The sequence below is a fragment of the Lynx rufus genome, unplaced genomic scaffold (assembly GCF_022079265.1).
Source record: "Lynx rufus isolate CCGP_SWC_20201006 ecotype Redwood Valley unplaced genomic scaffold, mLynRuf1.p SCAF_3, whole genome shotgun sequence".
Taxonomy (NCBI): domain Eukaryota; kingdom Metazoa; phylum Chordata; class Mammalia; order Carnivora; family Felidae; genus Lynx; species Lynx rufus.
Window position 1 is genome coordinate 165,098,759 of NW_025814845.1, and position 15,030 is coordinate 165,113,788.

General features: G+C 49.5%; 1 protein-coding gene across 1 annotated transcript; it reads right to left on the minus strand.

The window, feature by feature from the left end:
• Positions 1–5,655: 5,655 nt before the first annotated feature.
• LZTS1 (leucine zipper tumor suppressor 1) lies at positions 5,656–12,900 on the minus strand. The gene is made up of 3 exons (XM_047091606.1): positions 12,426–12,900; positions 9,881–10,684; positions 5,656–7,304 (listed from the first exon to the last, which is right to left on the minus strand). The coding sequence occupies exons 1-3, from the start codon at positions 12,768–12,770 to the stop codon at positions 6,633–6,635; spliced, it is 1,821 nt and encodes a 606-aa protein (XP_046947562.1). The 5' UTR covers positions 12,771–12,900; the 3' UTR covers positions 5,656–6,632.
• Between the last annotated feature and the right edge of the window lie 2,130 nt (positions 12,901–15,030).

A 15,030-nucleotide genomic window follows, 5' to 3' on the forward strand; every position in this document is an offset into this window, starting at 1 on the left:
CAGTGTCACAGGCTGGCTCCAGCACAGACCTGCTCCACCACACCCCCTAGCAATTCCCTCTTTGTTCCTTTCTTCTCCCAGCTGTGCCCTCTGTCTCTCCCAGGGGTTTTACCCCACAAGCCAGCTTTCTGGAGTTGAGAGCTGGGGAGAAAAGCTGAGGGTGGGGGAGACAGTCAGCTGTTCTTCAAGGGGTGGGGTTTTGCTGAGGCTGCTAAGAGTCTTGGGCACCAGTGTAGCTCAGCATAGCTGGAAGCAGTGACATTATACTAACAAATAATAATGATAGCAATAAATTATGATAGTAGTAATAAAAATAATAGCAATACTTTAACTTTCAGTGGGCATTATCTCATTTCATTGTCAAAAACAACTGTCTGAAGCACAGGGAAGTTAAGTAACTTATCCAACTATGTGAGGCTTGAACCCACAGACCACAAGATCATGACCTGAGCTGAAGTCGGACACTCAACCAACTGAGCAATCCAGGCACCCTGACCCAAAATTTCCTTTATAATTTTCATGTGTGGAAGGACATTTGATGTTTCAGGCTTTTTGGTGATCTTCATTGGAAGTGATGGGAGGAACTGTTTCTGAGGGAGAGGAAGGTGAGGGCTGTTGTAGGAGATGTTTGGGGCAGTAAGAGAGAAGGTAAGGTGGGAGAAGCACTGTAAGTCCCCTGTTAAGGTGTCTGCGGAGGCCCCCAGGAAAGGGGAGATTCTCAGGAGAGGGAACTGGGGTGGGCATGGGAGGTCCAAGTTAGGAAAGGATGATGACCCAGTCTCCCAAAATATTGACATAAGAGGACATTTTGGTTTTCCAACCTTCCTTATCCTATGCCAATTTCCCCCATGCTGCCTTTCCATACAGTACCACCAATGCCTGTTATCACCCTGTTAATTTCCTTCATGGCACTTATCTAAATTGAAAATCATCTGATTTACTTCCAGAGTATAAGCTTCATAAGGAGAAAGGCCCTTCACTATTTTTGTTCACTTCTGTATTTCTGGTATCTAGAACAGGGCTTGGCATAAAGTAGAACTTAATAAATGTGTGTTGAATAAATACATGTATGTTCACATGAATGAATGAAATGAAATTTCAGGACTTGCGATGCCTGGGTTGGGGAGAAATTTGGAGGCAGTGTGACCTTCTTCATATGATTCAGAAAGCACCTGATGCAGAGGCTGCCTGGGGACAGTGGCCGCTCTGCCTCCCACCTCACAGGCACAAGTGTGCACACTATGTTCCTGGTTTTATGAGGACCCTGAGACTGTGCTCCTAGTACTGGACAGGCTGAGGCTCCAGCTGCTTGTTCTCTGGAGAGGAGGAGCCCCTCTCTCTTTTTCTTTCTCTCTCTCATCCCCCCCCCCTTTTTCTAAAATAATAAGTAGGTCTGGGGGGTTAAGAAAAGGCTTGTGTCCTCAACACTTCAGGGGAAGATGGGCAGGAAGAAGGCTTTGCTCTCTACTTTGCTGCCCCTCCTATGGCTAAAGCAGTCTTTAGCCCCACACATTTCGAAGAGTCCTGCTTTTCTATTACTCCTAGCCTGTTGGACAGAGAGAGGCTTGTTGAAGTAGCAAGTAATGGGGTTGCTAGAGAATGGCTATTTTTATGCCACATAAGAAATCAACATGAATTTAGTGGCTTAAAAACACTGCCATTTAATGTGCTCATGGTCCTGAGGTCAGGATTCTGGAAGGGCAGGATGGGGGGAAGAAAACCCCTGTTCAAAGGGGGGGGTCTGCTGGATCAGCTGCACTTAGCTGGAGCCTAGCTGGGACAACAGGATTACTCCTGCTCAATGGATGATGACTGACCCAGTCTGATCTCTCCAGCATACCAGAGGGGCTCTTTACTTGGCAGCTCAGGGCCCCCAGGAATATACATTTGGAAGCATCCAAGCTTAGGTTGCCTTCGAAGCTTAGGCTAGAATGGGTTGGGCATCACTTCTGCTGACTTTAATTGGTTAAAGTGAGTCCCAGGGCTTGCCAGAACTAAAGGGGAGGGGCCACACCAGGGTGTGATTAGGGGAAGGCATATTGCAGCGGCTGTCACCAATGCAATAGCCTACCCAACATGAGTCAGATCTAGGAGGAAGAACAAGACGCGTTACTCCAGGCCTGAGATGACCCCTTTGTTCCAGTACTGGGCCTTGAAATTAAATAGATGTAGGCTCCCATCCTGGCTTGGTCACTTCTCAGCTGCCTGACCTTCCTTGACTTTGGAGGCTTACTGCACCCTGGCCTCCTGCCTCTCCAACCTTCAGTGCTGCTCCTGTCACCTGTATAGACAGGCAAGTGTGAACACCTGTCCTGGGATGTGCTTCCTGTCTTTCCCTTTCTGATTGTGCCTCTTATGTCCCAGGGTTGCTCTCCAGGCACTCTCCTGCCTGCCTCCTTTCCCAGACACCTTGATCTGTCCCCTCTCTGAGGCATTGCCATCTACCCCTCATGCGTTCCACAGGCTACCTTGTATTTTCAATTTTCTTTTTACATGTCCCTTCTGTCTCCTGCCATCTGAGTAGAAGCCCTTTGAGTGTAGGATTTGAGTCCAGAGAAGCTGGGAATCCTTGTCAAGGTGAAACAGGCAGGTTGGCTTGGAGAAGGCTAGACAGATGGCCACTGTGGTGACTGCACCTTCCCAGCTGGGAGACTCTGAGGTAGTAGCAACAAGAGCCACTCTGGTCTCCTGCCAAAGAAGCTGGATTCAATAGGCCAAGGAATTTGCTGGTGAGGTGAGCAGCTAGAACATGAGAAAGGGGAGGCTGAGGTTGGGGTTGGTGGAGGGGTTCTCTTTTGGAGAGGACCCTGTGCCTTGCAGACAACCATGTCCCTTAGTCTCCTTTTCTCCTTCCTCAGGATCAGTCCAGGGTCTGTTCATAGATAAAATCACAGGGTTGGATAGTAGAGACTGGCTGGAAGTCCACATGATGCCAAGGCCTGTGCTTTGCCACCAGCCAACACTGCCTTCATCAAGGCTGTCTGCACCTCTCTCACTGGCAGGTTGAGATGTCACCTTTCCTGTTCCAGGTGGATAAGCCCCAAGGAGCTGCCATGCCACAGCCTGGAAAAGCAGGGTAACTTGAGTAGACAAAAGTGGTTCTAGAGGGCATGAGAAATGGCATTCTTTATTCATAAATAGAAACATAAAATTATCAGAAATAGTTTACATGGCCATTTTTGGGCATCAAAAATAAAACAAAGCTGTCAAAAGCAAATCAATCAAACAAACAAAATAACAAGAAACCACCTAGAGAAAAATAACTATGTGCATATTCTTCCAAATGCCAGTCTGTCCAAAGCCAGCCTTGACTGGAGGTTCCAGCTCTGCCTGTGGACTCAGCACAAGACCTACCACCACAGGTGAGGGAAGCATCTACTGTACAGGGTGCACAGCTTCCTGCCACAGCAGCTCTGGCTCAGGAGAACTCAGGATCCATGGGGAAAGCCCTCTCCCAAAGCTGCTTGCCCCAGCCTGCCTTCCTCTGGGTATCCCTCTCAGCTGGGCCAGGGCAAGAGCAGGGCAAGGAGCAGAGGCTCAGCAAGTGCTTCTCAGGGGAGAGCTAGCTCTCCCCGGTCCCTGTAGAGTTCAGTGCCTGTGGAGGCCAGAGTGCACCCAGCAGGACACAGCAGCCAGAAGAAATACCCCCAGGGGAACCCTGAGAGAGTCTGGTCATTGCAAGGCCCGGAGGCAGAGTCCCCTTCTTGGTGAAGTGGTGCTGGATGCTGCTTGCTATCTCTTTGTAGGCAGCCAGAGTATTTTCAGACCAAGCATCCTTTGGAAGAGCAGAGCCAGTGGATCTGACTGAATGAGCAAGTATGCCAGCAGGAGTGTTCAGAGCAAAGGGCAGCCAGCTTCTGCTGGCTGGCCCTGGGCCAGACCCTCTGCTCTGAAGCCCTGTCATCTGACTTCCCAGTCCCTGCTCAGCCTCTGTTGTTCAGAGCCTCCTTCCAGAAAGGCTGAGTTTGGCATGGGGAAGGGAAGAAAAACCACATGGCAGTGAGGTCGCTATGTTACACTGTTGCACTCTGGTGCCACTTTGGGCTACTCTGGGGCCTTGGGCTGGTGGCAGACCAGGTAGGGCATCCATGGTTTGGCTTTAGGTCAGGATGCAGAGTGCAGGGCAGTGTCACACCATGGTGGAGTGCAAACCTTGCCCCTGAGCGCCCTCCCCTGGGCTTAGCACACACCTCTTCTCAGGCAAGGTCTTGAGCGCAGGGTGCCAGGCTTTTGGCTGCTTTTTGGGGGTGGGGAGTGGTGGGGTATCTCCAGCCTGGGAAGGAAACAGCAGCCCCTTTATCTCGTGGCAATCTCACTGAGAAAAAGGACTCAAACAAGGCACAGGCTGGTGAAAATAGAGGGAATGAGGGCCGTGTGTAGGAGTGCTGACAATATAGACTCCATTTTTGGCCCTCCATCTTGTTCGTGTTCACTTGATGACCTCTCTTGGGAATACGTGTTCTGGGCCCCTCGGAGATTAACATACGTACCTTAGACATGCCTTCCAAGGCTGGTATTGGGGGAGGCTTGTTTCAGCCTCCCATGAATCTGTTAGAACACAGTCTTTCCTCTTCCTGATGAACAGGTGGTGCCACAAGATCTAATTAAAGGTTAGCTGTCAATTAGGTGCATGCAAACCCTTTGATCTTACTATAATGCCCTTCTGTGTGTTCCCTGGCTGTATAAAATCTGTGGACTAAGGTCCAGACTTTGTGGAGAATAGCTGTGTAGAGTGCCTGGATCATCCCCCACCCTATTCTGTCAGTACATTACCCTGAATAAAAATTCTGTGTAAACTGAATGGAGTCACCTGCTTTGTTTTCTGGTCTCAAAGTGCCTTCTCAGTTTGGGAGATAGTATACCATCCCTGTTCCACTTTCTAACAGTGTGGCTTAGGGAATGGGATATCTTTGACTTGAGGATCTGCACTGTGCCCTATGGAGGGCACTGCCCTCCAGGCAGGAAGGAGGCTTTTAGTCTATCCGTTTCAGGTTTAAATCTAGCCTATGACTAAGAGCAATTGCTTGAAATTCCAGAAAAGCTCCTCTGTCACATGAAGGCAGCAGGACAGGCACAGTTTAACCTCAGGGACTAGAAGGCAGAGCCAATTGCAGGGAAGGTGGCCCTGCCCTCAGCCCAACTCAGAAAGACCGTGGTGGCTCTGGAGGAATGGGGGCTGTAGTTGGGGTGGGGGGAGGGTGATGAGAAGCAGCTCCCACTCCCACTCTGGGTCCTGTAAAGACTGTGGTCAGGGAGGCAGAACCAGGGGTTTGGTCTCAGATTGCTAAATACCCAGACTCTCATCCCTCCTACCTCAGTGAACCCCTCTCAGCAAGCAGGCATGAAACTCAGGAATCCAGCAAGGCTTGGCTGTCCTAAGAAAGAACAGCAGCTGTAGCTTGAGTCAAAAATAGAACATGGAACAGTTCTGGCTGCCTGCTAGATCTGGCTTGCTTCTGAAAAGACAAGAAAGAAAAAAAGACGAAAGAAGACCAAAAAAATTTTTTTTCTTTGAACCAAGCAACTGAGAAACTCCACCATTCTCTCCTCCCCCAGCTCTACACATCTTTAGAAAAGAAACACCAGCACCCCCTCCCCGCCCCCCCTTCCCCTACTAGGTACTGGCCCAGCCCCCAGAAAGCTGAAGCCCTCTGGTTTCTTTACAGCTGGGGGCTCCTATGGGGCCCAGGTGGAGGGAGGCTAGCCAGTGGCCCTGGGGCTGTTCATTAAGACTGTATTTGTGCTTCTTCTCTCTGCCTGGGGCTCTGGGGATTGCCCCTGACCTATAAGCCACACCCACCCTGTGTCAGGTGCTTTTAATCTCCCCCTCCCCAGGGCCTCAGTGTCTATGGCTTTAAGAAGAGTGGTCACTGAAGTCAAATTTGGGCTACCAGTTGTCCAAGGCTGCTCACCTCCAGTTAGCAGGGCCCAGCAGGGTCTGGTCATTACTACCTGGCTTCTCCCTCTAACCTTCTCTGGTTAGAGAGTCTAGACATTCCTGGGCTGCCCCAGCTTTCCCCTCCTGTCTGTGGCTGTCCAGAATTGGGACAGCTCTGATGTTGCTAAGCAAGGTTCCCCACACCTCACTACAAGCCCTACAACTCAGAGACCACAGGAAAATAGCTCAGGTTATAAACAGGTCAGGATCCAAGGCGTATGGTCACAGATGGCTTCTTTCTATTCCCAAGGCATCCCAATGTGTCCAGGGGCAAAAAGGCAGTTGTGGGAACACACAGAAGGGAGTTTCTGTCATGGGGTGCCCATTGGCCAATATGGCAGTCACCATCATCCCTGGGAGAGGGTCTAAATATTTTTAAACAAAGGGCAAGGTTTAGGGATCTATTAACCAAATGACGGAGATCCCTGGATGCATCTGTTGGGAAAGCTAGAGGTCTGGTGGGCTGGAGGGATGGTATATGCTGGAATGTGGGCAAGGGTTGGAAAAGTCATGTAGCAGTCCTTCTCCTTCTCTCTCCTCCCCTGTTGGGTCCCAGGTCTGTGCCTTGGGGAAGGCTTCTCTCAGAGACATGAGTTATTGAGCAGGGTAGTGGAGAGAGGAGCCCTCCTTTACAGGCTCTGTACCCCTGCCTCCCAATGTCAGGTCCCAGGCTCTCCCTCTCCCAGGAGGCCCCTCAGATCTCAGTGGCTATGATATCCTCGTAGGGGATGTCAGCCCCTTCAAGGTCAATTTCAAAGGCCTCCCCTGCACCGTCCCCATGGGCCAGCTGCTGCAGGGCCTTCTCCAGGCGCTGATTCCGCTGGTACATGGCCAGGTAGCTCTGCTGTAGCTGCTTCTGGTACTGGATCACCTTCTCCTTCTCCTCCTTCCACACCAGCCGCTCATGCTGGAAGCCTGAGGACATCTGGTCATGGCCTTGCCGCTCCTCCTTGAGCTCCGCACGCAGCCGCTCCAACTCCCGCTGCAGGGCGGGGATGTCCTCAGAGAAGGTAGTCCCAGGCCCTGGCCCTAGCCCTGGCCCCAGAGACACAGCTTCCCGCTGCAAGGCAGCCTGGGCCCGCAGCTCCAGCAGCTCCTGCTCCAGCAGGTTCACCTTCTCTCGGAGAAGCTCGGACTCATTTTTCTTGCGCTGAAGCTCATTCTCACAGACCTCTAGCTCCAGGCCCTTGGTGCGCAGAGCACTCTCTAAATCCTGAGTCTTCAGCTCCATGCCCTCCAGTTTGCCCCGTGTGTCCTTCAGCTGTGCCTTCAGACTAAGGATCTCACTAGCCTTGGTGTTGATTTCTGTCTGGGACTCCTTCAGCTGCTGCTTCAGAAGAGAGATTTCACCCGACTTCTGGCACACCTGCCAAGGGTTGGGTTGGGAAGAAGAGAAGGTGCTAAGATATAAGAGGTCCTTATCTGGGGAGAGTAACATCTTAACTGCCTAAAGAATTAGGCTGGTCCTGACATGGTGTCTCAAGAGAGTTCCCAGGCATGATGGTCTGGGTGACCCGTGAAGGCCAAGCCCCTCTCTGAGGTTCCTGTCATTCTGTAGTCTTAGTCTGTCCACATGCCTGTCTCAACCCCAAATTAGAGTCTATATCTCAATCAGTACCCAAACCCATGGTTGTGTGTAAACCAATGCTCACTACTGGTAGCTCCATCATCCACACTTAACATTAATGACCTTGAGTTCCATGTCTGGCAAACTTCTGTCATTCATGTTTGTGCCCACATCTTCTGACCTCACCCTTGTGCATACCTGGCTCCCCTCCTTCCCTACTGGGGATAAAGACTATTTTCAAGTATTAACTGCTACACGCCAATGACCAGCTACATGCCAATGACCAGCAACATGCCTGCCTCAGAGACAGTGTCCAATTCAGATCTGCCAAATGACAAGCTTCTATGTTCTCCCCCTGTCCCACCCCTCCACCATTTCTATTCTTATTCCCCTTTGAAAGTTGGCCAAAAGCAGCAGACAAAATCAAAGGCACTGATTCAGACCCATGCATCTCTGGGGTCTTGACCATTTGGGGTCATGGGTGGCTCAAAAGATGACCTAGACCAGTCTGGTTGGCTGTGTCACAAGAATGTTTCCTGCTGGCCTGTGGGAAAGCTGGACAGAATGAAGGTCAGAGCCTGGGCCTCTACAGAATGGATTCTTGGAACAAGACCAGAAGCTACCTTAATTTTTCCTCACTTCTCTCACAGTAGGAACCCCCAACTCCTTGCTCTCATGAGCTACTTATGAAGCAATGCATAACCTCATCCACAATGCTTGTGTGGGACCAGGAATGTCTTTCTAAGGCAAAGCCTGTGTTTGTTTCATGGAGGGAGCAACATAGAGTCATGGTTGAGGCATGGGCCTGCTTTTGAATCCTGGCTCGACCACATCTGTATATGATTGGCTGATCTTGGTGATAGTATGGGGTAGTGATTAAAAATGTGAACTTTGGAGCCAAATCATTAAATCAAATCCTGGCTCTGATACCTATTATGTGGTGATCTTGGGCAAGTCATTTAACTAGTTGTTTGCTACTATAACCTCTGTGTTGTCAGTTTTCTTAACTAAATTAAGGATTATTTATAATAACCCTACTTCATATAATAACCCTATGAAGTAGGGTTATTATAAGGATTAAATGGGAGAACCTAGGGTTTGGCACTTAATAAACACTTGATAAATTACTATTCTAAATATGTTTGCAATATATTTATGTGATATTATAAATACTTATTCTATTTATTGTTTTACTGTCTAGACTGACTGGACAATCTGGGAATGAGGTCACAGTGATGTCTAGCTTAGCTGGGAATTGGACAAATAAGCATGGATGCCTAGCACCAGGACGAGCTTATATCTTTGAGGTGCCCCAAAATGTCTCTGATCCCTGGCTGAGAAATGATCGTTAGGGTGGGGTCTTCTGTGCCATCATCAATAGGAAAGAGGAAAGACCCCTATGGCCAGCATCCTTTCCTCTGTGGGAAGCCTGGCAAATAAGTGATTTTCCCTTCTCACCTGTCCAGTACCCCCATTCATCTCTTTCATAGAAAGGATCATTTTCCTCTCTACTCCTGATAACATTTGTCACTCTAATTTCTAGAATGAGTACAGAAAGCTCCAGTGCAAACAGGTGCTTATGTTGCTGAGGATGTGTCACCCTGACCTGGGATGGCACTGGTCTAATCAGACACAATGCCTCCTCAGTTCCTTTCCAGGGTAGGAGTCTTTGGGGAGAATAAAAGAACCACCATGCCCACACCCCTATCTGTCCCCTGTGCCACCTTGAGAGGCCCTTCAGGTGAGAAGAGGTATTTTCTGGAGATCAGAATGTGGGGGTTAGCTTCTCCAGCTAAGCCAGGTCCAGATGCCTCATTTCCAGGTATGGTGTGCCCTTCTCTTGCTCTTCTATGTTTCCATTGCAGTCCACCAACTAGAAGCCCCACTTACAGTTCTATGTAGAATGGCCCATTCTGTCAGTGATACCTGCCACAAATGAGGTCACTCTTACTAGTGCGTGGGGTCCCTTCTCTCAAAAATAACAAAGTCTGCTCTCTAGTGGGCTCTTGAACCAGCGTGAACTCATGCTCAGGCATGGCTTGTGTTTCTTTTGAGCTTCCTGCAAGCAGATGAAGTGGGTCGGCCCTCAGCCCAATGAGGCCTCTATTCTCTCAGTTCCAGCTCCTCAGTCAATGACTCAGTTAGCAAGTTGAATTCTGGAGGCCATGAGGCCCTGAGGTGGGAGAGAGTAGGAAGCTCACACTAATTGTACTCCCGACATGGTTCACCATGGAGCCCTTTGTTTGGGTCACAAGTCTGGCACTCTGGCTCACTTTGGGCAATTTGTGTACACACACCATGGGCTAGAACCTGGAGGAGAAGTGGGGACTGGTATCAAATAGCTGACCACCCCAAGCCCCCACCATAAGCCTCACCTCCCACTGAGTCTCTTCCAGTGCAGGGGCAAAGCTGGTCTTCTCCTTCTCATAGGACTTGAGCTTGGTCTCCAACAGGTCCTGTTCCTTCATGAGGCTCTCAAGCTCCTGCCGGAGCTGCCTCTTCTCCTGCTGGAGCTGGAGCACCTGGAGGTGCAGCACCTGCTGTGTGCGCTGGCTCTTCTGTGAGGCTTGCTTCAACTTGCCACTGCACTTCTGCTCCAGGCCATCCAGCTCCTCCTTGCAGCGCCACTGCCGCTCTTCATAAGCCTGACTGGAGGCCAGCTCCTTCTCCTCAAGGCTACGCTGCAGCTTCTGGAGTGCTCCCTCCCTCTCCAGCAGCTTCTGCTCAAGCTCCTGGATGCTGCACTCATCTGTGGAGATGGGGGAGCGGATGCATGAGGAAGCCTTGTCTGCCTTGCTTGGGTGGGCCAGCTTGCTGCCCCCATCGGAGAAAGACAGAGCCTTCAGACTCATCATGTTGCTGTCCTGGAGGATGATGCCCTGGGTGATATTGTGGGCTGAGCCCCCAAAACGGCTGGTGGGCCCCACTGGTGTAACCAGTGGATCCAACTGGTAGCTGCTGCTGGTGCTGTGTGTGGGCAGGCTAGACATGGAGTTCCGGCCAGAGTCAGACAGTGCCCCAGAGCACAGGCTGGGCTTTGGATCCTGTTCCTTGGGCTTGTCTGGAGGGGCAGGGTGCAGCTGGTGGCTGGCGCTCTCAGGGGATGAGTGGAGGATGGCTCCTGACCGTGGCAGCACAGGCTTGAATGCTGTGGGCCTCACTGCACCTTTCTCTGACCCCTGGTGAGGAAAACAACCATATTGATTCCATGTCTCACTTCAACTCCCCTCTCACCTTTCCCTCCCTTGCTGGGTGTGTATGCTGGCCACACGGCATCCTTTTTGGTAATAACCATAGGCGATCTTGCCTGTTGCTATGAAGCAGCTGAATATGGTGAGTCTCTCTCAAGAAGGAGGAATTCCTTTGTGGCTAGGGGATGTACTTAAGGATCACTGAGTTACTTTGTTTTACAAACTACTAACCTGTCATCAGCTTGTCCCAGCCCTTGTGAGATGATGAATAGCATCTTTAGGTTCCCTGGCTGAGATCCCTAGGCCAGGGCTCTGGTTCTGGGTCTCTGTGTGGTGTAGGGTAAGGGCATTAGGCTCAACAAGCATGGTCAATAAGCATCCCTTCTTCACCTTCACTGCCCCTTCCAGTAGGCCAGAAGCAAGAATACTGGCTGTGACTAATATCAAAGGGTTGGGAAGACCACTTGCAATAACAATCCTTTTTTTTTTTTTTAATTTTTTTTTTCAACGTTTATTTATTTTTGGGACAGAGAGAGACAGAGCATGAACGGGGAAGGGGCAGAGAGAGAGGGAGACACAGAATCGGAAACAGGCTCCAGGCTCTGAGCCGTCAGCACAGAGCCCGACGCGGGGCTCGAACTCACGGACCGCGAGATCGTGACCTGGCTGAAGTCGGACGCTTAACCGACTGCGCCACCCAGGCGCCCCCCCTTTTTTTTTTTAATGTTTATTTATTTCTGAGACAGAGAGAGACAGAGCTTGAGTGGGGGAGGGGCAGAGAGAGAAGGAGACACAGAATCCGAAGCAGGCTCCAGGCTCTGAGCTGTCAGCACAGAGCCCGGCGCGGGGCTCGAACTCACAGACCATGAGATCATGACCTGAGCCAAAGTCCCACGCTCAACTGACTGAGCCACCCAGGCGCCCCAACAATCCTTTTCTTAAAACTGTCATTTTCATTGGAAGAGTACCTTGCAGTCTACAAACCCTTTAAATTTGAAAAGCTTAAAGCTCTATGCAAACTAAGTGGGTCACTTCCTAGAATATCAAAGTCATGGATTCATCCCCCCAGGTGGGGGCATGTGATTAATTAGGGAAATTGTTCTCAAGTCCACTGGTTGGACCCATGAGAACTTGAGCTGGCATAAGGGCTGGATTTCTGACTTTATAGGCCTCTTTTGACCTCATTTCTGCTAAACTGATGATAACAAACTCAGTTCTTATCCCACCGAAGACACTTTCAAGGCCTGGCTTGAGTGAGGAGCTGCTGCACCACAACAGCAGCAAGTGAGGGAAAGGCCCACCTTCAGGAGTCTGCTTTGCTGCTAGCTCTCTACAAGCAGACTCTCCATTGGCTCTTCCAGATGATAATAGAGCTCCCTCCCCTTGCCATGTACTTGAAAATGCTGCTGTTGGTCCTGTTTTGACAATCCAGAGTTACATTCCAGTAGGGCTCAGAAAGGCTTTCATTTCTCTTTTGCTTTTTGTGTTAAGGGATCACTCAAGACTTCCAGTTTAGGGGCATGACCAGTGCTTCAATTCCCTCGTCCAGCCTTTGATCTCTGTGGTGTGACTGAGCATTTCCACCCTCACCACCACTGCTCTGGCTTCTTGGGTTTTTAAATGTTTGTATCACTGCCTTCATTCCCATCCTTGCCCCCACTCTCTTCTTCCCATTTTGCTCTCTATTGCTTTTCCAACCCACCCACTCTTACCAAAGACCCTTGCTTACCATTTCTAGCTGACTGGAGAAGGGCATAAGCTTGGGTGGGGTGGACGGGCCAAAGTCCACCCCAGCCTGGCCGCCTATGTCCCCACTAGACAGTGCAGTGTAATCTGGGTGGTGGGAGCCCCGGGCTTTCTGGCTGACCTTGATGTAGAAGAAGTCTTCACTCTTTCCCATTTTGGAGCTGGACTTGCCATGGCCTGAGTCCTGGGAGAAGCCAAATCTCAGAAGCCCATCTGAATATCGATTGAGTTTCTTGAGATGGGAGGACTTGCCCAGCTTGTACCGTGAAGCCCGGCAGTGCTTGCCATGGAAGCTGTGGCCAGAAATGAGGCTACTGACACTACCCATGCTGACTTGGGGCTAAAGACAGACAGGGCAGAGCAGGGATCTGGTGTGGCTGCAGCAGTAAGGGGCAGTCCTGGTACCAAGAAGAAGCTGCGGTCATAGCAGAAGCCTCACAGAACCTGGGAGAGCTGTAGACCTGTAAGGGGACAAAAGGTAGAAGTCAGCCTGAGATGAGCAAGCCACGGCACAGTCCTCAATGGTGACTTCGTGAGGAGCTGCTCTGATGGCCAGATCTGAGCAGTAGAGAAATGTATGCTTCTCCTGATGAAAACTCAGCCTTGACTCTGTTACTGGACTCTTTTGTTCACTCTTCCTTTGTCTACTAATTCAACAAACATCACTGAGACCCTCCTTTGGGATGGCCCTCCTCTAAGTCCTGGGATACAGTAGTGACTAACATGGCTATTGTCTCCACATTCATGGGGCTTGTGTTCAATGTAGTGTGGACAAGCCATCAACAAATCAATGTTTACCATCCTTAGGATATATGTGCTGGGAGCGGGGAAATAAAGCACAGTGAGCAGCATAGAATTCTGGGAGGTCATTATTTTATACAGGTGGCACAAGGGAGGCCTCTTTGTTGGGGTACTGCTTGAAGAAACCTCAAGAAAATGAGGGAGCAGCCATGTGGAAATCTGGGGAAGAGAGATGCTCAGAAGCCTCAAGAGCAAAAGCTCTAAGTCCCTGTGGTAGCTTGTGCTTGGCATATGTAAGATCATCCAGGAGACCAGTCTGGCTGGAGGATAGTTAGCAACGCGGGCGGTGTACAATAGTCAGAAGTCAGAGAACTAGCAGGTTCCAGGAAACATAGAGTGTGGTTGGCCATAGGGCTTGGACTTTTACTCTGATTGAGATGAGGAGCCCCTGCGTGACTCTGAGAAGCTTATTACTTGATCTGACTTAGGCTGTGGAGGGTCAATCTGACTGCAGGTTGGAGACAGTGGGCTGCTGATTGGCCTGGATGGAAGTGGTGGGCCAATTACATTAGGTGAGTGACTAACATGGCTGGGCCAGGGTGGTAGCAGTGTATTACATTTTAGGTATAATTTTAAAGTTGAGCTGATAGGATTTGCTACTGGACTGGATGCCAGACATAAGAGAAAGAAAGGAGTCAAGAATGACTTCAATGCTTTGTTTTTTAATGTTTATTTATTTTTGAGAGACAGACAGAGAGAGAGAGTGCAAGCAGGAGAGGGACAGAGAGAGAGGGAGACACAGAATCCAAAGCAGGATCCAGGTTCTGAGCTGTCAGCACATTGCCCGACACGGGGCTTGAAGTCACAAAATGTGAGATTATGATCTGAGCTGAAGTCAGACACTTAACCGACTGAACCACCCAGGTGCCTCCTTCAATGTTTTTATCCAAGCAACTAGAGGCCATAAGTTGCCATTTATTGAGAAACAAAAGACTACAAAAAGAGCCAGTTTAGGATGAGATGGGGTGGAAAGTGGGAGTTTGGTTTAAGACATTAAGTTTGCAGAGTCAATTAGACATCCAAAGAGTGCTGTAGGGTAGGCAGAAGGATGGGTGAGGAGCTGTACATTTCCATGTAAAAGTTGTTTATTCTAGAAGCCAGCTATGTCACTAGATGACTTCACTACAGAAGTAAAGGCAGGAAGATAAGGGAAGTCTGAGGACTGGTTAATGAAGGTCAGAAAGGTGAGGAAGAATGAGAAAGAGAAACTGAGAAGGCTCTAACTGATAGAGGAGACATAAGAAAGAAACTGTTTCATAAAGATGGTGTCAAGTGCTGCCGATGATGACTGTATTGGTCAATGGATCTGGCCAGGTGGAGGTACTGACCTCGATGAGAGTAGTTTGGGTGAAGGAGTAAAAAAAAAAAAAAAAGACTTTACCAGAGAGTGTTCAGGAGAGAAAGAGGAGGGAAATAATTGTACCCTCAAACATTGAGAAGTACCTTCAGTTTCGCAAAGTGATTCTGAAACACACTTAACATGTTTTTAAAAGTAATAGGAATGTACAATCTAGTAATCTCACTACTGAGTATCTACACCAAAAATACAAACACTAATTCAAAGGGATACATGTACCCCTATGTTTGTTGCAGTGTTATTTACAATAGCCAATCTATGGAAGCAGCCTCAGTGGGATGGATGGATAAAGAAGCTGTGATATACACACGCGCACGCACACATGCACACACACACTGGAATATTATTCAGCCATGTAAAAGAATGAAATTTTGCCATTTGCAACGACATGGATGGAGCTAAAGTATATAATGCTAAGTTAAATAAGTCA